Source organism: Peromyscus maniculatus, chromosome 3 (assembly GCF_049852395.1).
Source record: "Peromyscus maniculatus bairdii isolate BWxNUB_F1_BW_parent chromosome 3, HU_Pman_BW_mat_3.1, whole genome shotgun sequence".
NCBI classification, from domain to species: Eukaryota; Metazoa; Chordata; class Mammalia; order Rodentia; family Cricetidae; genus Peromyscus; species Peromyscus maniculatus.
This window is the reverse complement of record NC_134854.1, coordinates 136,004,598-136,025,823: the sequence shown is the minus strand read 5'-3', so window position 1 is coordinate 136,025,823 and position 21,226 is coordinate 136,004,598. Positions and strand designations below refer to the sequence as shown.

The window sequence follows — 21,226 nt, the reverse complement described above, 5'->3', positions numbered from 1 at the left end:
CACCACATCCCTCTAGGGATGAACCCCTGGTGGCCATGGATTTATGGATGGGTTTTCCATGCTGAGTCTGCTGAGTAAGAAAGGCATATCAGAGAGGGTGGAAAGCCAGAGGATCCTGAGATCTGTGCAGAATTCCTAGGCTTTGCTTCACCCATGGGACCCCTAGACCACAAGCTACATGACAGAGCACACCCACCATGCAGAGTTGCCTGAGCTTGAAACCCGTACACCAGCCAGGGGGTCATTGGCATCCGTGTGGGGTAGTTGCACCCACAGGCCCTTACCATCAGCCCTCCTCCATCAGACAAAAGCAAGTAGGCACAGTCCCCACAGCACGTGTGTGGTATCTGCAGCAGGTCAGAGAAAGGCACACTGATCTGATGGGGGGGACCCCAAGGATCAAGTGTATCTCTTCAGCTACAGCATTACCCTAGTCTGTGGCCGTCAGCTAGTCACTTCCCCTATCTGAGCCTCTGTTTGCTCATCTAAACAATGGCCATCTTTTCCCTCCACCTGGACACTCTCCCCAAGACCACCATATCCTGATGTCTCCTGGAATACCACGTCCTCCAAAACACCATCCCTGGTCATGCTGGCTGCAGCAGCCACTCTGTAGCACACCATCCTCTTCAGCCACATCTTCCTGGTATCTTTCTTCACAGCATCAACCCATGTCTATAATGACTTTACTATAGCCAAGCATGGTGGCACTGGCACACACACACACACACACACACACACACACACACACACACACACACACCTATAATCCCGACACTCTTGCTATGTATTTCTCTATTGGTTCCTTGCCTGCCTCTGCCTGGGCAGGGTGTCTGCACTTGTTACTGCCCAGTCTCTGTGTCCTAGAAGAGGAAGCACCGTGCACCTGGCTTACCACAGATGTTCGAAGGCGTCTGTGGAGCGAACGAGGAAGAGTCCAACCTTACCTCATTCTTGTGTGACAGTTGTAGCCAGGTGGCTTTTGTTGGTACACTCATGTGTTCCCTTGACACATGTTCGTAGTGAGGCTGAATGTCATGTGGGCACCAAGCTCGGCACTTTATTTTACCTGCATTTCCACGTGAGCTTTACAAAACTACAGGCAGGAAATCAGCCCCCCGTGCCCCATACCGAAGGGGCAACTGAGGCTCCTTGAGGCTCAAGGACTTGCTCTCGGCCACAAAGCAAGGAATTACGACTAGGAGATGAGCTGAGGTCTGCCCCAGAGGCCTCCAGAAGGGGTTTAGTGCCCACCTCACCCCTCCCCCGGAGCCCTCTGAGCACGTGTCCTCATGTCACAGGCCTGGTGATGTCAGCCATCACAGTAATCATCCTGGTGCTCTACTTCACCGTGGACACCTTCGTGGTCAACAAGAAGCCATGGCTGACAGAGTGCACACCTGTCTACGTCCAGTACTTCGTCAAGTTCTTCATCATCGGGGTGACGGTGCTGGTGGTCGCCGTGCCTGAGGGTCTCCCTCTGGCTGTCACCATCTCGCTGGCCTATTCCGTGAAGGTAAGAAAGGGGAGCAGTGTTGGGTGGCTGAGGCAGACCCAGCTGGGGCTCTGTCAGGGAGCCAGGGAGGGCGCAGCTAGACCTCAAAGAGGAGCTAAGAAGTGTGTGACTGCAACAAGGACTTGGAGAGAGTATGTGGGCAGGTCCCCCAAACTCAGACACCTTCAGAAGCATAATGCAAACCAAGAGTTAGGCAGGCCCCCATTATTCAGGCCCCCACAGGGGCCCCCATTATTCAGCCCAGCCAAGCATGGCTTTTTGGGGATGCAACCCAGGCTGGCCAGACCTTCAGAATTTTCCTCAAAAAAGAAGGCAAAAATCCATACTTAATACAAACTGTCCTGATCCGTATGGACAACCAACTCAGACTTACAACATAAAATGGGGCTGCGATGTGGCTCGGTGACAAATGACTTCACTGGCAAGCCCAAGGCCACAGCACTGCAAACCGTCAAATGCAGCCGTGACTGGGCAAGCCAGAACACGGCCCCTTTCCACCAAACCAAACAGGTCATGCCCTAAGACGTGGAAAAGTCGAGCGAAGTCACACAGGAAGCCCCTACCCCTCAGGCAGGGGTTGCCGGAAACACAGGAGGCTTTACAAGCAGCCAAGCAAGGCATCACCTGGATGTTTGCTGGCCAAGTGGGAGTCTGGGGCTTTCCCTAAGCGCCCATGTACCTGCTGAAGCAGTGGCCACCAGAGAGCCCACGTGCCACAAACCAGGCCCCCAGTGCCACTACCAGATTGTCCCGTCTGCCCGTGCCCCTTCCTTTTCCTTGGGATTTCCCCCATCTTGTTGGGCAGGGACTTGTTGGACTCCCTTTTCCCAGGGTCCCAACACCAAGATGTTGCTGAGAAGGCTTTTGCTCTGAGACATTGGCAGCTCAGCCCGAGGGCAAGGCGAGCGTCAGTTTCCAAGCCGGAATTTGGACGGCGCTCTGCGATGTAATTTCATATAGAGAGCGATCTCCCTGCAAGTGCCAGCGAGTGGCAGCTCCGTGTAAGGGATACAGCCCTTATCAGCTCCCTCTCCTGCAGTTCTCAGAGAAACCCCCTCCCACAAACCAAAGCCCAAACAGGTGACAGCACAGTGCCCCTCAAGGGCCCAGCGCCTGGCAAGGGAAACTGTTGCATGGTTCCCAGTGCCGCACCGCTGAGCTCGGGGACTCTGTGAAGCTTGGTAGAGCTGGTTTGGGGGCATCATGAGCAGACAGTTTTAGGCCTGAGCATCTTCTGAAGTTTTTCTCTCTGGCCTGTGACTGTCAAAACCACATGATGAACAGTGAGGCTACCATCTCCCCCTTTGAGCTTGCCCCTGGGGCCACCATCAAGAGCACAACAGCAAGCTCTTGGGTTAGCACCTCTTGACAGGAGCACCACGCAGTCCAGGCACATCATTTTAAACGTCCCGGTAACTGCCTTTTTAAAGTCAGAGCTGGGGCACTGTCTCGACATGGAAAGTGCTTGCTGTGCCAAGTGTGAAAACCCAAGGTCAGATCCCTGCACCCACATAACAGTCAGGCCTGCTAGCATGAACCTGTGACCCCCAGCCCTGGGGGAACCCACACAGACAGATCTTGAAGGGGCGTGCTGGCCAGCCAACATAGCTGATATGGCCAGCTCCAGGTTCAGTGGGAAATCCTGTCTCACAAAATAAGACAGACAGGATACCCCAGTGTCGATCACTAGCCTCCACATGCACCTGAATAGACAAATATACATATGAAAGGGGTATAAATGTGACTGGGGGGCTGGGCAGTGGTGGCGCAGGCCTTTAATCCCAGCACTCGGGAGGCAGAGCCAGGCGGATCTCCGTGAGTTCGAGGCCAGCCTGGGCTACAGAGTGAGTTCCAGGAAAGGCGCAAAGCTACACAGAGAAACCCTGTCTCGAAAAAGCAGAAAAAAAAAAAGTGACTAGGGATGGAGCTCAGTGATAGAGCACTTGCCTAGCACACATGTGGCTCTGGATTTGATCCCCAGCATCACATAAACCAGGCACAGTAATGTACACCTGTGATCCCAACGATTGCGAAGCGAAGCAGGAGGTTTAGAAGTCCAAGATCAGCCTGAAATACATGAGACCCTGTCTCAAAAAGAAAAAAGAAAAAAAAGCCCAGTAGCATTAACCTTAATAATACAAATTTAAGCCGGGCAGCAGTGGCACACACCTTTAATCCCAGCACTCAGGAGGCAGAGCAAGGCGGATCTCTGAGTTTGAGTCCAGCCTGGTCTAAGGAGTGAGGACAGGCACCAAAACTACACAGAGAAACCCTGTCTCAAAAAACCAAAAAAATAAATAAATAAATAAATAAATAAATAAATAAATAAATAAATAAATAAATAAATAAATAAAAGAAATTTACTCAAACTTATGTCCAAATTATCAACAGTCCAACATGTAATCATCACAAAAGAAATGCTTCCTTTGTACATCTATTTTCATAATGTTTTTAAATCCAGAATATTTTGTATGCTTCGGGCCACATTTCAAGTGTCCTCACCCCTCAGCAGCTACCATGTTGGACAACCTGATGAGAGATTTCTGTGCATTTTGTTTTGGGTTTTGTTTTGTTTGTCATGGGGTTTCACTGTGCAGCCCAGGGTGGCCTTGTACTTACAGCATCGCCCCTGCCTCTGTCTCCCAAGTGCTGGAATGTGCTGCTGTATCTGGCTTCCAACAAGAGATTCTTAAAGCAAAGAGCCAAGGCTCCTTCAGTGAGGACAGGTGCACTGGAATGTGATGGAATGAAGTAGACTGCCAGGTCAGGAGGAGCTGGGAGGTCAGGAAGAGCTGGGGGGTCAGGAGAAGCTGGAAGTGGATTTCCAGCCTCCTCCCAGGTCTCCCAGGAACCTTATAGAACAGCACGAGAAAATAGACTGTAAAGCATGTTACAAACTCAGATTGCCATCGATCAGACACTCACTGTACACTTACTGGTGCTATTATCACAAGTTATAAGAATGGGAAACAGTAGCATTTTGTCCTACCAATATTCATTTTCAGTAAAAGAAATCCCTATTTAAATCATCCAATTTCACTCCTTTTAACCTCATCATGACGAGTTACTGTGGGGAACAGGAATGAATGAAATCAAATCCCTAGGCACAGACTCCACTTGATTTTGCCGCTGGTAACTTCACAAACTCTCCTTGCCACATGGGGTCAGCAGGTCAGCAGGGCCTGCCTGAGAATTATGTCATTTCCATTACTTGTGGGAGAATCTAGGGAGAAGTTAGGGATATAGAACTGGATCAGAAAGAAAGGTCCACAGAGGGAAACAAATATTACTAGGTCCATTTGGGTAGTGCTATAAATTTAAAGAGAAAGGATGTTGATAAATGAACCGTGTTATAGGTAGTAACCTACGTGCATTTTCTTCTGTATACATTGTGTGTGTGTGTGTGTGTGTGTGTGTGTGTTTATTGGGGGCTAGGGAGATGGCACAGTGTGTAAGTGTTTACTGTGTGAGCCTGCAGACCTGAGTTCAGACTCTCAGTACCTGTGTAAAAAGCTGGGTCTGGCTGTGTGTGTCTGTGTCCGCAGGGCTTTGGGCTGGCAGAGACAGGGTGGTGGCTGGGACTGACTGGCCAGTCAGACTCGCCAACATGCAAAGAGCCCCAGGTTCAGTGAGAGACTGTCTCAAGTGGATAAGGCAGAAAGCCACCGTGGAGAACACTAAACATGCTCCTTTGACCGTCTCACACATACACATATGTGTGTGCACACACACATGTAGTTCTTATTATGCATGCTATGATAAATGTCCATTATAGAAAAGGTGATTTATAGACTCGAGGGAGCCAACACTGTTCTACAATTCTATCACCTTGTGATAGTGACATTATTGTTGTTTTTGTTTTCCTAGACAGGGTTTCTCTGTGTAGTTTTGGTGCCTGTCCTGGATCTCACGCTGTAGATCAGGCTGGCCTTGAACTCACAGAGATCTGCCTGCCTCTCCCTCCTGAGTGCTGGGATTAAAGGCATGTGCATAGTGACATTATTGTTTTCCTATTTTTACAGATACTTTACTCTATCTGTAAGCACAAATGCATCCTAAATGTATCCACTTAGGGTGAAATTGATGGGTCTCTCACCAGGCACCAGGAAAGCATTTGAGAAATTCAGAACCAAATGAGGAGCAGTTACTTACATTAATAGGAATAACCAGTGATGCCCCAGCCTTCATTTTTAAAATTTCCTACTCTTTTTTTCTGTAAAGAATGAAGGTGAGGAGGCTGGAGAAGTGGCTTGGAGGTTAAGAGCACTTGTTGCTCTTCCAGAGGACCCGGGTACCCACATGGTAGTTACAACCATCTGTAATTCCAGTCCTAGGGGTTCTGATGCCCTCTTCTGACCTCTGTGGGCATTAGGCACATACATGATGCACATATATTTGTGCAGGCAAACACTCATACACATAAACTAAATAAATCTAAAAGGAAAAAATTTTTAAGACTATAGATGGCCAGGGGGTGGTAGCACACACCTTTAATCCCAGCACTCAGGAAGCAGAGGCAGGTGGATCAAGGGCAGCCTGATCTACAGAGTTCCAGGACAGCCAGAGTTACACAGAGAAACCCTGTCTCAAAAAAAAGAAAGAAAAAACACACACACACACAAAAAAAAAGAATATAGATGAAGCAGGGTGTGGTTGAGCACACCTGTAATCCCAGCCTTGGGAGACAGAGATGGGAAGATCATGAGTTCAAGGTTATCCTTGGCTGGATTGCTAGTTCCAGGCCAGCCTGTGCTGCATGGGACCTTATTCCCAAAGCAGATGTCAGTGACTTCTGTGATAAAAATTAATAAATTCAATTATCAAATTTTAAATAGTCCAAATGATTAATAAAAAGAAGCCTGGAGGTTACTTACGTGTGCAGAAGGTTAAGGGGAGGCTGGGGCCCAGGAAATTCACAGCATCCTCTCTTCCTCAGTTTCCCTTTCTTACCCATTCTCTAGAAAATGATGAAGGACAACAACTTGGTCCGCCACCTGGATGCCTGTGAGACCATGGGCAACGCCACAGCCATCTGCTCAGACAAGACGGGCACGCTGACCACCAACCGCATGACCGTGGTACAGGCCTACGTCGGCGATGTCCACTACAAGGAGATCCCTGATCCCAGCTCCATCAATGCCAAAACCATGGAGCTGCTGGTCAACGCCATCGCCATCAATAGCGCCTACACCACCAAGATCCTGGTAAGCGAGCGTGGGAGCATCCTCCATAGTGGAGCAGCTGATTCAGCTGCTGAGTCTGAGGCTCACAAAATGGGCAGCTCGGCTCTTAACTTTCTACTAACATGGCTGCAATGTTTGTGAAACCAAAAGAAACTATCACTGCTAGTTACGACTGGTGATTGCTGTGATTCAGATATTTATTTTTAATTCCTGCCATTGACCCCCCCCAACACACACACACACACACACACACACACACACACACACACACACACACACATATTTTAAATAAACACTTTTTTTTCAAGACAAGGTTTCACTCTGTAGCTCTAGCCTGGGACTTGGAGATTCACCTGCCTCTGCTTCCTGAGTGCTAGGATTAAAGGCATGTGCCACCACATCGAGCCATAATTGGTTAGCTTTTGCCACACATCCAACTACTCCAAGTCAGAGCTCAGAGCAGCTGTATACAGTAGGCATTCTGTGTGGACACACTCCAGGCCCCCACTGATTCAATCAACACTGGCTCGGAAATACGCAGAAGAGGACTGGGGAACCAGCACAGGTCGAGCGACTGCCTTGCAAACACAAGGACCTGAGTTCAATACTCAGACTCACTTTTAAAAAGCCAGGCATAGGGACCAGTTAGGTGGCTCATTGAGCTGAAGGGGGGCTTGCTGCTAGGTCCAACCAGCAGTGTTCAATCTCCAGGACTCATGGTAAAAGGAGAGAATCGAGTCCCCATGAACAGAGTTGGCCTCTGACCTCCTCATGTGGGTCCTAGCATACCTGGGCTGGGTGTATGTGAGCACGCTCCCAACCCCAGCACTGGAGAACTGGATGTAAGTGGACCTCTGGGGCTCAGTGGCTGGCTAGCCTAGCCTATGAACAAGCAGCAGGCTGGAAGGCTCCGGAGGAAAATGCCTGACGTCCCCCAGCTGTCACCCATATGTGTGTGCACATCTGCACCCATATGTGTGTGCACATCTGCACTCATGTGCTCACGTCCACACACAGAAACCAACGCACAGACACACAAACACGTACATGAGAGCCTGGGCCTTGACAACCTCCCTTACAAGGCACATTTGCATCTTGTCCCCAGTAGTCCAGTTGAAGACAAACAGAGAAAAGCAGCAAACGGGGAGCTTCATTCTGTGCGGTCACATTAGGAAGAACAAAGAGGTCTAGAAACTTCACCCCAAGTCCATCCTCAGGGTCCTGACACGGGGTTTGTTGTGTAGAGGGTATGCATAACCAGACAGTCCAGTACTGAGTTGCATGGACATTGACGATTTGCTGGCTGTGTGCCTTGCCTTACTCCCGGACAATGCAGAAAAATTTTAGCATTTACATTGCGTTGGGTCTAAGCCATCAAGAGATGAATTGAAGTGGGCTATGCATGGATTCTACGGCGCCATTTTATCAGAGAGGGTCTTGAGCATCTGCGGACCTCAGTGGGAGTCCATGACCAGTGCCCTGTGGGTGGATACATTCAAGCTGGGCCCCATCCCACCTCTCCTGGCCTCCCTCCTGCCTCTCAGTCAGGTGGACTGCTGTGCTGATGGGGGAGGGGCAGCACCAGGTCCAGGCTGGTTCGGGTCTGCTCCGCAGGCTGTCGCCTCCTCTGCCAGGCTAGTCTGTCTGGGCGAGTCCACAGGGAGACAAGCGAGTTCTAAGAGAACAGAGGCTGTGCTGGCACTCTGGAGACCTGAGCTAGGAACGGCCACTGTGCCACTTTGTCATGCTGTATCGGTCAATATATACACATCAAGAGATTTGCTCTAGCCGGATGGCCGATGCCCCCTCTCACGGGGAAGTGCTGGGAAGAGCCTGGTTTCAGACTGGGGAATCAGGGTGAACAATGTCACAAGGTGTGTCTCTCGGAGGATGCTGGTAGTACAGAAACGTCCCCCTGAATGAGATGTAACTCCCTTTCTCAGCTAACTGGCCTATGCCCCCTGCTTGGCTGAGAAGCACTGGTGGCCTCTTGATAAATGAACCAGACCTCTCCCGTCCAGATGTTCCCTGCTGCCCAGCTGTTCTATGCAGCTGAGCAACCCTCCACATGTGCAGGAGTCCTGGCCTTCCCTCCTGTCTGCCGTAACCCTCGAACGACGCACCAGCGTGGCTCTATAAGGAGCCTGTGAGTCAGCCACTGTGGGGCCAGGGCTGGGGAGGCGGGGAGGAGGCAGCTTCTGTACCCTCCACCAGCTGAGCGGCAGGCTAAGGGAAGCAAAGTGACTGAAGGGGGAAAGTAGGTCGGAGGACATGTGTGATAGAGCCCTGGGGGCTGTGGGGAGGATGCCAGAAATGACAACAGTCCTGTCTTCTTTACCCCAATTCGGAAGCAAGGGAGATCAGCAGAGCTTTATCCTTCCCAAGCTTCCCGAAAATAACCGAGACACTGTTGATGATTTTGTCCTGCAGATTTGGCAGAGAGGAGCAGGCAGTTCCAGAGCAGGGTGGCGGGGGTGGCCATTCAGGCACAGCCCCACGGGGAGGGCTTGGATTGAGATGCCTATGAGTCCTTTACAGTCAGAGGGAGTTCTTGGGGTCTGTCTAGAGGGCTGCACAGTGGGAAGTCTCCATGGAGCTGCACTTTGGAGGCTGGCAGGAAACTCGGGTGGCGTCTTCAGATGGGCTGAAGCTGTGTCTAGGCGGCATCAAGGTCAGAGGTCAACTGTCTGCCCAAGGTGAGGGTGCAGCTGGGGAGGCTGGGGAGGAGCCATGTTAACTAGAGTTAGGTAGGGTCAGAGCCTGGGCACTGACAGCCTCCTTACAAGCCAGGCTTGGCCAGTCATCCTCGGTAGTCCAGTGAAAGACAAAATTAATAGAGGAAAGCAGGAAAAGGAAGGTTTACCCAATGTAGCCCCGTCAGTAAGAGGAACGAAAAGGTCTAGAGACCTGCTCTTCCCCCAAGTCCTGACATGAGGTCTGTTTAAACAGAAGGCAAGGGGTATTCATAACTAAACCGCCCTGGTCAGGGTGCGGTCCCACCCATCACTGACCCGTCATTGTCTGGGCTCCAGTCTGTCCTGCAAGATGGTCTGACAAGTCAGAACCATGTGAGATCTCCTTCAGGAGACTAGCTCCCCTCTGGCTAGCACCAGTCTTCAGCCTTTTTCCTTCTCACAGTCTAAGATTCCTGGGGAAACTGCCAGGTTCTCGGCACCTGTTACTTCAGGAGTCTGATAAGCCAAAGGGAGGCACACATGTGTCCCTTTAGAATACCTTCATCCTTGCCAGGCCCCAGGACCTGTAACCTGAGTCAGGAGGTCACTCACTTCTCGGGCAACAGATTCCCTTGCTGTGTCTCAAAACTTGCCACCTTAGGGCTCCTGGGCCTGTCTTTCTGGGTCTTTCTGAAAATGCTCTGGCATGCAGCTCTCTTTGCTGTGGATAACATCCCTTAGCCTAGGATCTGGTGGTATAAGGAGGGAAGTTGTTAGATGCCTGTGCTGGCCTGGCTTCGAACCATTCCCTAGCTGTGTGAATGCAAGAAGTCACTCGACCTCTGTATTCTGTTTCTCAGGGGAAAAGATTGGATTGTGGTCGGATGAAGTGAGATTGTGAGTGGCAGGTGCCACCTCAAGGCCTGGTGTGTGGTTGGCATGGGATAGAACTGCTGTTTTCACTCATCAGTGAACCGCCCCGCTGAGAGAACTCTATCAGTAGCCAAACAGAAGCTGGAAAATCATCAGAGAATGGGGCACTGTTCTGGGTAGGAAGGGGGTCTTTTCCAAAGCCTGACAGGCAGCCAGGGGCAAAGCCAGGCAACCAGAGCCCTAAAGATACCTACTCCATCAGAAGGCCCAGATCAGGTTCTGATTTTCAGAACCAACCACCACCACATCCCCCTGTACTGGGCTTGGGAAAGGCCTGGAGTCCAGAGGGTCAGCTTCACACCCAGGCCCATCCAGCCACATAGGGCTAAGGGGATCTTGGGAGTTCCTTTCCTGGTCCAGGTAAAGCCTGAGAAGAAACTGGGGCAGAAGTCCATTGTCTTTGTTGGTTTCTGTTGCTATAATGATACACCATGACCAGAGGCAACCTGGAAAAGAAAGGATTTATTTTGTCTTATACTTCCAGGTAACAGTCCATCACTGAGGGAACTCAGGCCAGGAACCTAGAGGCAGGAGCTGATGCAGAGGCTGTGGAGGGTGCTGCTTACTGGATTACTCACTCATGACTGCTCATCTTGCTTTCTTTTAGCACCGAGAACCACCAGTCCCAATGGTGGCTCCACCCACCATACACTGGGCCTTCTCGCATCAATCATTTAGAAAATGCACTACGTATATGCCTATAGGCCAACCTTATGGAAGCATTTTTTCAATTGAGAGTCCCTTTTCCCAAGCCAGATGTGGTGGCACATGCCTTTAAATCCAGCCCTCATGAGGCAGAGGCAGGTGGATCTCTCTGAGTCCAAGGCTAGCCTGGTCTACAGAGAGAGTTCCAGGACAGCCAGGGCTATACAGAGAAACACTGTCTCTTAAAAAACAAAGACAAGTTTCTCTTCCCAAATGACTATCTGTGCATGTCAAGTAAAGCTAGCCAGTATTTCCATCTACCCTGCAAGCCAAGTTTGGAGCTCCAAACTGAAGGACAGCCTGAAACATGCAAGAGGAAATGGCAGCAAAGATACAGTGTCTTTCCACTGGGGCTGGGACAAGAGCTTGGCCAGGGACCCAGGGCTCTGGACAGGGCATGACTCCTACATGCTGTTCAACCTCCATGTGAGAAACTGTTCTTGTGTTCTTAGTGTCTCCTGAAGCCTGCATGTTCTTTGACAGTGCACAGCAATTAAGTCACCTCTGGTCCACTGGAATAGACTTCTGAGAGATGCTGGATGGAGGTGGGATAGGTGATTTTATAGGTTAGTAGATATATTATCCATGGGATGAAGGAGAGGAAGGAAGGGAAAGAGGGAGAGAGAGTGGTGCTCTGGGTATGTGGATGGATGGAAGGTTGTGAGTGGACAGATAAGGGATGCATGGATTTGGATGGATGAGTGGGGGATGAATGGATGGATATGGTGGGTGGATGGATGAACTGTTGGATAGATGGATGGATGTAGATAGGTAGATAGATAGATAGATAGATAGATAGATAGATAGATAGATAGATAGATAGATAGGTAGACGGATAGACAGGTAGGTGGATGGATGGATGAATGGATGGATGGATGGATGGATGGATGGATGGATGGATGGATGGATGGATGGATGGATGGATGGATGGATAGATATGGGTCACTCTAAGTACATGGGTGGTTGAATGGATGTGAGTGGTTAGGTAGGTAGATGTATGTATGTGGGTAAATGTATGGATAAGCATGGATTGCTATACGGATGCCGGTGGGTGAGTATATGGATGCATGAATGGATATATGGATGAGGATGTGTGAATGTAAATGAATGGATGGATGGATGAACATGGGTGAGTGGATAGATAACTGTAGGTAGATAGATGACTGTAAGTGAATGAGAATGAGTTGGTAGGAGTCTTAGGAACATCCCCATACCTCTTTCTATGGCAACAAGAGGTAGACATTGACTCCGGACCCAGACCATGGCAGCACCAGCGCTCAATTCCTGCCTCCATATTACTGAGCCGGACTCTTCCCAAACCACCCTTGGCAGATACCTCTTGACTTGCTTGTACCTTTTATTCTTTAGAAACCAAACAAACAGAGCTGGGGTATAGCTCATTTGGTAGAATGCTCCCCTAGCACTCACAAAGCTCTGTATTCAATCCTCAGCCCTGTATAAATCACATGTGATGGCTCCCACATATAGTCCCAGAACTCCAAAAGGTAGTAAGACAAGGGTCAGAAGTTTAGGGTGGCTCCTGGCCACAACATAGCAGAGGGCCTCAAAGAATTCCAGATGAGCCCTCAGGGGGCAGAGGGACAGTGACATTCCAGGCAGGTGTAGCCACACGGAGACCCACAAACCTAGAGATACTCGACTCATTCTGGAAACATGGGGATGAGAGATGAAGCTTGGGGACTGAGAGGGTTTAGGCCACAGATGAGCCCCTGATGGCCCCCAGCCCCCAGTCCTCAGGAGACCCACCAAAGCTGGGATGGAGCACCCTACAAGGGCCGAGGTGGCAGACAGGGAGACTGGGGAGAGCCCTGCAGTCCGGCCTCAAACCTAAGCACCATCCCTTCGGAGAACAGGGGCGTTTTTTTCTTTCCACTCCTACCGTGCATGGTTACGAACTAGACTTGACCTCCAAAGCTGTGTGAGTCATCTTTTTTTTTTTTTTCACAAATTGCTTTCCTGCCTCAGACATCCTCCCGCCAGCTCTTTGTACACACGCCTTTGTCTTTGTAGTCTCCAGCTCTTTAAATCTCAAGTCTTCTGGCTTCTTGTCACCCTGCCCTTCTCAGAGAAAAGTGTTCCAATGGAAATGGCTTGCCTCAGAGTCAAACGACTCTCTGCCTTCTTGGGAAGACGTGCTCTTCCGCCCACGTTCATTCTTGCCTAGTGGATGCTCCTGCGCAGACGTGGGTTCTTAAAAGCAGGCAGGCCTGGTACTTAAGATTTGACTGTTAAATGGAGGATGGCTGTGTGTGAGCTGGAGCCATGGGAGAGCCTACAGAGGACGTTTCTGAAAACACGAACTATGGAGAGAGAATGGAACTCCCTGAAGCCAGACCTGGGTCAGAAGGAACAAGGCCCTGACAAGGTAGTTTCTGAACAGATGAGCCCAGTTGTGCCTTGTTAGAAGCCCCAGGGTTCCAGAGAGTCTGTACCCAAGGTGGCCACAGTGCCTCCTGACCAGGGAGCCTGAGGAAAGGATCTACTGATTGTATCCCTGTGACTCATAACCGGGCTGATGACGGGAGGCCAAGGGAGACTCAAATGGTTGTGGGAAGTAGAGATGCCTTGGAATCAGGTCCTGGCTTCAAACCCAGGGTCCAGTCTAGCTGCAGTGAGTCTCAGTGGCTCCTCGTCAGACAGCACCTGTAGCTGGACCCTGGTCAAGAGTGGACAGCCGAGGAATGTGGAGACACCCAGAAGGGGCTTTGCAGGCACAAGGAGAGGGCAGCTTGGTTGGTAAGGTGACCGGACCCACCATGTAACTCAGTGACAATCCTGATTTTCACCTTTTACAATCAGGATCTCTGGTGAAGATGTCTAGAGTAAGGGACCCCAGATGGGGATTCTAGTTCTGGTTGAGCTATTAATAGCAGCATCCCACCCTGTACCCTACACTCCACCTGCACACCCTCACACCAGGACACACCTTACACCAGGACACACCCTCACACCAGGACACACCTTACACCAGGACACACCCTCACACCAGCACACACCCTCACACCAGAACACACCCTCACACCAGCACACACCCTCACACCAGGACACACCCTCACACCAGGACACACTCTCACACCAGGACACAGCCTCACACCAGGACACACCCTCACACCAGAACACACCCTCACACCAGGACACACCTCACACCAACACAGACTCTCACACCAGCACACACCCTTACACCAGGACACACCCTCACACCAGCACACACCCTCACACCAGCACACAACCTCACACCAGCACACACTCTCATACCAGGACACACCTCACACCAACACAGACTCACACCAGCACACACTCTCACACCAGGACACACCCTCACACCAGCACACACTCTCACACCAGGACACACCTCACACTAGCACATACCTCACATCAGTATGAATTCTCACACCAGCACACACTCTCATGCCAACACGCACTACATGTTGCTACACATTACATGTAACATAGGATACCACAGCATGTAATACATATCACATATATACCTTATAGCACAGCACACATAGCAAATACCATACAACACATAACATACTTTTCACACAACCCCTCATAACACATCACAAAGAACAGCATACATAAGATATACTCCATATACCCTATACTGTAAGGTGAATTGCTAAATGGTCTTATTAATTTAAAAAAAAAAAGCCCAGAGCCAGATATTGGGGTGAAAACTGAGATATCAGAGGATTAGGACAAGCAACAGCCAACCTCACCTTACCAACTCCTCAGCCTCCAGAGAGAGATACTTCCTGTATACTCACGCCTATATACCTTTTGGTCCCTGCCCTCTTACTTCTTTTCTCTGCCCAGCTACATCACTTCCTCTTTCTGCCCAGCTCCATCACTTCCTGTCTGTCTGTACAGACTTCCAGACCTCTATGGTTAACTAGTGTTGGAATTTAAGGCATGTACCCCCAAGCCTGGCTCTGTTCCCAGTGTGGCCTTGAACTCACAGAGATCAAGATGGATCTCTGCCTTCCAGAATGCTAGGATTAAAGGCGTGTGCTACCATTGCCTGACTTCTGTCTTTACTGTAGTGGCTGGCTTTGTCCTCTGATCCTCAGATAAGCTTTATTGGGGTACTCAGATAAAATATCACCATACTGTACCCTCATGCCATTCACACTACACATCACAGCACACAGAGCACATGGTACAATGTACTGTATATGCACACGCAGCTTACATACACACCCACCACATACAACATACAACGCACACACACTCCATAACATATACATACTATATACCACAATACATGTATGCTACCCACTTGTAATATATAGCACACCCCTCCCAGCCACTGCATACACCATGCACACATAGCATATGCCATCAAAACACTACATGCTATACACACAAAAGATCTCAGTCCATATAAGCAGTCAATATACAGCATAGAGAGCTTGGGAAGGTCCCCCAAGGATTTTGCTTCCCACGTCACAGGGACTCCTGTGTCCTGGACACCCATCCATCCTCCTGCTCCCCAGCCTCTCAGAAAGCTCTCATGGCTCGCTAGTGTGGCTCACTGATGACTTGGTCACCTTGCTCTCTTCAAGAAACTTAGTTCTTGAGAAGCTCTGGGGAGGCAGACCCTCAGGTGACAATTGTGGGGGACAAATTCTGCCAAAATTCACTCCATCTGGGGTCCTATTGGCAGCAGGCTACGTAGACAGAAGATTTATCCATCAACTGGATCGCCCATTGTTGGCTGTCCCCAGTGCTGGAGGCAGAGATGACCCTGTTATGCAGACCTCCTACTGTGTCACTTTGTGAACTCTGAAGGCTCTACAGTGTTCCTGAGGGAGACAGGAGGCACCAGCAGTTGCTGTGAGTGCAGATCCAAGGACCGGTCGGGCTCAACTGCATCTGAGTAATGCCACCTCTCCTCCTGGGGCCTCAGAGCACACAGCTGTAGTAAAATGGGAACAGCAGCCCCACCTCCAGGGAGCCATGAGGATGCAGCCTGAGGGGCATGTGAGCAAGGGCTTCAGCAGGAAGCAGAGTCAACTCGGAGAGAAATGGTCGTGTCTGGTGACTAATCTAGGCATGTGGGGGGCTTTCATTGCCACTGTCTGTCCTTGAGGATGGTGTTTAGTCTCAGAAAGCCAGTCCTGTGGACAATCACCAAATCGCACTTTATCAGCAGCCTTGTGTCTGTAAGAGATGTCCAAGAGAAACCAGCTTCAAACAAGGGATAGGTCATTTTGGTTGGTTTCAGTCTGTGATCAGTGGCGCAAAGGCTTTGGGGCTATGGTGAGACCAGATATCATGGTGGATGCATGCGGCAGAGAAAGCCAGTCACCATGGTGCCAGGAAGCCAAAGAGGACGAGACTGGAGTCCCAGAGGGACTCTAAGACCCCCCCACTCTGCCTTCCTCTTAAAGACTCTGCCACCTCCTAATGGTGTCAGTCTCTAAGACATTTTGACCCTTAGAAGGTATTTAATACTCAAAGCAGTGGTTACCATGGAGTTTGTTTGGATGTTTTCCTTTATTGTAATAAAACACATGCACCGTGAGGTCTGACCATTTTAGCCATCTTGACCCTTTCAACCGTCTTTAAACAATGGGTTAGTAGGATTATGTGCATTCCATGGCTGCAGCCCATCCATACACTTGTCATCTTGTAGAACTGAACCTCCGGCTACATTAGCACCAACCTCCCACGCCCCTCCCTGGGCTCCTGGCAGCGGCCGCTCAGCTCTCCATCTCTATGAGTTGATACCTCTCGGCTTATTTCTCCTAGCATAATGTCCTCAGCTTCTCCCGTGCAACAGCAGATGTCAGAATGTCTTTCCCCTTTAAGACTCAGTAATATTCCATCGTGTAACAGCAGATGTCAGAATGTCTTTCCCCTTTAAGACTCAGTAATATTCCATCGTGTGTGTAGACCACAGTTTGTGTCTCCCTTCACCCATCAGGTGCTTCCACAGCTTAATTGCCGTGAATGTGAATGCACTAACGTCTCTTTGAGTCCCTATTGGTTGTTGTTTTGAGAAGATACCCGGAAGTACCCTTTATTGTGTGACACAGCTTCTCTCCATTAAGTGTTTCAGGGGCCTCCCGTGTTTTGCAGTATCTGCATCGTCTTACATTCCTCCTAACAGCGTCCAAGTGTTCCGGGTACTCGGCGTTCTTGCAAACATTTGTTATTTCATGAAGCTTTTGTTATTTAATAGCAACATCATCATGGGTGTGCGGTGATGTACGCTGGGAATTTGGTTTTTTTATATTTGTGGGTGTGTGGGTGTGTGGGATGTGTGTGAGTATAGGTCCGCACATGCCGTGGCACACTTGTGGAGGTCAGAGGGCAGCTTTGTGGAGTCAGCTCTCGCCTTCAACCCGTGGCTTCCAGGACTTGAACTCAGGTCTTTGGCTTAGCAGCAGGCGCCTTTACGCACTGAGCCCTTAATCCCATTTTTTTTTTTCTAACTGAATTTATTGTTTATAGCTCTTCAAGTCATGTACTGATTTCACTGCAATCATCCCTCAGCACCAAAAGACAGAGGCATCAATTGGCCCCGCTACGATAGGCCCGTGGCTATACCGGGTCTGTGCTGCTCAGGGTGGTAATAACCAAGTAAGGGTGGGAGCTCTGGGAGGGATTCAGGACACTTGCCGGAGCCCAGGCCTGGCTTCTGCAACTGTGTAGCAAGAGCTGCTTTCTTCTTCCCTTCTCCCGGAGGTGGGGGAGGGGAGCTGGGGCCCCTCCCTCTGAGCAGGCCCAGCCCTAGCCACAGACCAGGAGCCCCACCGAGAAGATGCCTTCTGCAGCTGGAGCACAGGGGCAAAACCTCTGTTTGTCGGGATGCAAAAAGTCAAGAGCGGAGGGGGAAGAGCAACCAGCCGCTTCTTAGTAACGCACGTAGGCGAGTTCAGAGCGCAAGTTCAGAGAAACAAATTGAATTACGGAGGAGGCAGCTCTGCCATTTGCAACACTGGATTGTTTGAAATCCTTTTAGAGGAAAATTAAAATATTTCACGGAGGGTAATAAAATGCCGGGTGCTTGGCAGGCATGACTGCTCAGCTCTCTTGGGCAAATAAGTAATTAGGTATTTTTATTTAAGGCCTCTGTGTCGTCATTTTCTTTCATTAGCGGAGGGGCGGAACGCTGTTGTGGAAAACGCATAAAACTCCGAAACCACCAGAAAGTTAGTTAGAAAATTAGTTGTTTTTTTTTATTTTATTTATTTTATTTTACAATACCATTCAGTTCTACATATCAGCCACGGGTTCCCCTATTCTCCCCCCTCCCACCCCCTCCCCTTAATCCCAGCCCACCCCCCATTCCCACCTCCACCAGGGCAAATCCTCCCCTGAGGACTGCGATCAACCTGGTAGACTCAGTCTAGGCAGGTCCAGTCCCTTCCTCCCAACCTGAGCCAAGCGTCCCTGCGTAAGCTCCAGGAGAAAATTAGTTTTTAAAGTACAACATAGCTACATTTGGTGAGCCAAAGGAAAGCTCTTAGAATTTATTTTCTCAAAAAAAAATTTTTTTATAGGAAGTTATCTGAGAGATGCCAATGTTTCACCTTGACCTGCGTGGGGTGCCCTCCAAGGCACTTGACGCTGAGTCTCAGGTTAGCCAGGCTGAGGGAGCCAGGAGATATTCTGAGCCGCATGCCTGTCCTAGGCACTAGATCACCCACTGAGGAACCTGCCACCCAGTCCCCCTCCACCATCCCTCACCACATCCTACTGATATGGAAACAGGGTTGATGTTTTTCCCTCTGCTCTAATCCCTCCATTCCACAGAAGAGGAAACCTATGGGTGTGTTAGAAATGTTCTTTCCTTCCCGGAATCCGTAGGTCTTGGGGCCACTGCCTGTCAATGTCTATTTCCCCACGTATAGACATCTGTCCCCAGGCCTGAGACAGGGCTTCAAGAGCGGAAAGTAAGCCAGATGATGATGGAGGGCTCACCCCAGCCCTGAGCCTGGTACAGGCTGACGTCTGTTTTTGTAATTAAGTTTTATTGTGTTTTATTTCTGTGCTTGTGTGGGTGGCATGTATATGTGTCTGTGTGGGTGTAGATATACATATGTATGCAGGTGCCTGCAGCAGCCAGAGAGGGGGTCAGCTCCCTTGGAGCTGGTGTTACAGGCATTTGTGAGCTATCCAGGATGGACTCTGGGATCCAAGCTCTGGCCTCATGGTTGAACAGCAAGGGCTTGTAACTGCTGAGCTCATCTCTCCAGCCCCCAAACTGGCATTTTGAATCCGCCTCCTTGCCACAGATGCTCTCTTGGGCAAGATCGAGGAGGATAAGGATGGAGATTCAGATGCCCCCTTTTGCAAGACCGGTCTGAGACCCAGGCAAAGCCACTTCTGAGGTAGAAGAAACACAGACATGACCGTTGCTATTTGTTCCTCTTCAAAATCTCTCCAGGCCTACAGTTATCTCCAGCAACCATTACTGTTCCAGAAGACCCACCACCCAAGTAGCTACACAGTAATTTTCCGTGAGATGAGTGGGTGTGTGTCTGGGGAACGGGGTGCAGGAGGGAGGGTGGACACTTGCAGAGCTGTGTTCCCAGCAGCCGCTTGTGCACCTGTCCCAAGCCCACCCCTACTGCTCATGTGCAAGCATCTTGTACTGACCTAACGTCCTACATCTTTCCCAGCCGGCTAGTTCACCTTGAGCCATCAGCAAATAGTAGGTAAGCACCTACTGTGTGCTGGGTCCGTGATTGCCCTGGGAACTTGGAGGGAATTAGAAGAAAAGAGATGGACCCACGCAGGTGAAATTTGAGTATGTCCTTCAGGAAGAGAAGGACTTTGCCCACCAGCAAAGAGAAAGGGATTCTGCAGGAGCAGCCCATGTTTTTCTAAGCCTCCAGGACAAGAGATGCTGCCAGAGGACCAGCAGGTGGAGAGAAAGAAAAGAGAAGAACCAGGAGAAAGCATGAGTCAATTGTGCTTACTTGTAGCGAGGCGTTTGTTGAGTAGTTTCAAAGAAACACCCTGGAATGGGAAACACAAACCAGCTCCACAAAGGGACTGTGGAGGGGCTGAGTGGCAGCAGAGCTTCAGCCTCCTGATCGAGGCCAGACTATTAACAAGCAAGACAGAGCTACATGCCCACTCAGACATTGGGCTAGGCCTCTTGAAAAAGCTCCTGTTTAGGTGTGTGGGTGTGTATCAGCCAGAGGTCAATATCGGGTATCTCCTCAATCCCTTTCTACTTTGTTTTGTTGTTGTTGTTATATTTTGTTTTGTTTTGCTTTATTGAAATAGCATCTCACTCTATAGCCCAGGCTAGCCTCGAACTCACAGAGATTCACCTGCCTCTGCCTCCTGAGTGCTGGGATTAAAGGTGTGCACCACCATGCCTGGCTCCTCCACCTTATTTTTTGGGACAGTCTCTCACCAATTTTGCTTGGCTCTCTGGCCAGGGAGCTCCAGAGATCTCGCCATCTCTGCCTCCGCAGCACTGGGATTACAAGTACACACCGCCACTCCCAGGTTTTCATGTGGGTCCTGGGAGTCCAGACTCAGGGCTTCATGCTTATCTGGTTAAGCCATCTCTCCAGCCCTGTTTGGCCAATTTTTTTTTTAATGTAACAGAAATAGCTGTTCTGTATGTTCTAACCTAAATCAAAACCAGGAGGATGGTCCACCTACACTGTGGACGTGCTACTAAAAGGCATGAGACATGGGACACCTGGTCTCAAGGGGCTTAGGCTAAGTGAGAAAGCCAGTTGCCACCAATGACATCCTGTATGATTTCGCGTATGTACCATGCTTAACTTGATTGACATGGGCTGGGGATATAGCTCAGTGGTTAAAGCACGTGGCCAAGCACTCAGCATGTACAAGGCTCTGGATTTGATCTCCAGCACAGCACTGAAAGAAAAAGAGAAAGGAGGAAAGCAGAGGGGTGGAAACTGGTGGCCAGAGGCAGAGAGAGGGCAGACTGTGGCCATCCAAGAGTGAAGCAGGGATGCATGATAAAGTGTCGTGTTTAGACATCGTGGTGCTTCCAGGAATCGCTGTCATGCCTTGATAAAGAACCAAATACACATGCATGCACGTGGGGTCTGAATGAGGTTGCGTCGACTGTGTCACATCCCTGCCTTGTTGTGCTCTTGTTGCTATGGTGATGTGGGAGGCTAACACTGGGGGAAGCTGGGAGGAGAGTGTCAAGGACCTCCTGTATTAGTTTTCATCAACAGTCATCTTAA

At 49.9% G+C, this 21,226-nt stretch overlaps 1 protein-coding gene across 16 annotated transcripts in view; it reads left to right on the top strand.

The window, feature by feature from the left end:
- Atp2b2 (ATPase plasma membrane Ca2+ transporting 2) overlaps positions 1-21,226 on the top strand; it is a 327,223-nt gene that overhangs the window by 269,762 nt on the left and 36,235 nt on the right. For all 16 annotated transcript variants that reach the window (XM_076567620.1, XM_076567626.1, XM_076567627.1 and 13 more), the window contains 2 exons: positions 1,302-1,516; positions 6,478-6,720. In XM_076567620.1, the coding sequence (XP_076423735.1) occupies positions 1,302-1,516; positions 6,478-6,720 (458 nt within the window). The remainder of the gene's footprint in view (positions 1-1,301; positions 1,517-6,477; positions 6,721-21,226) is intronic.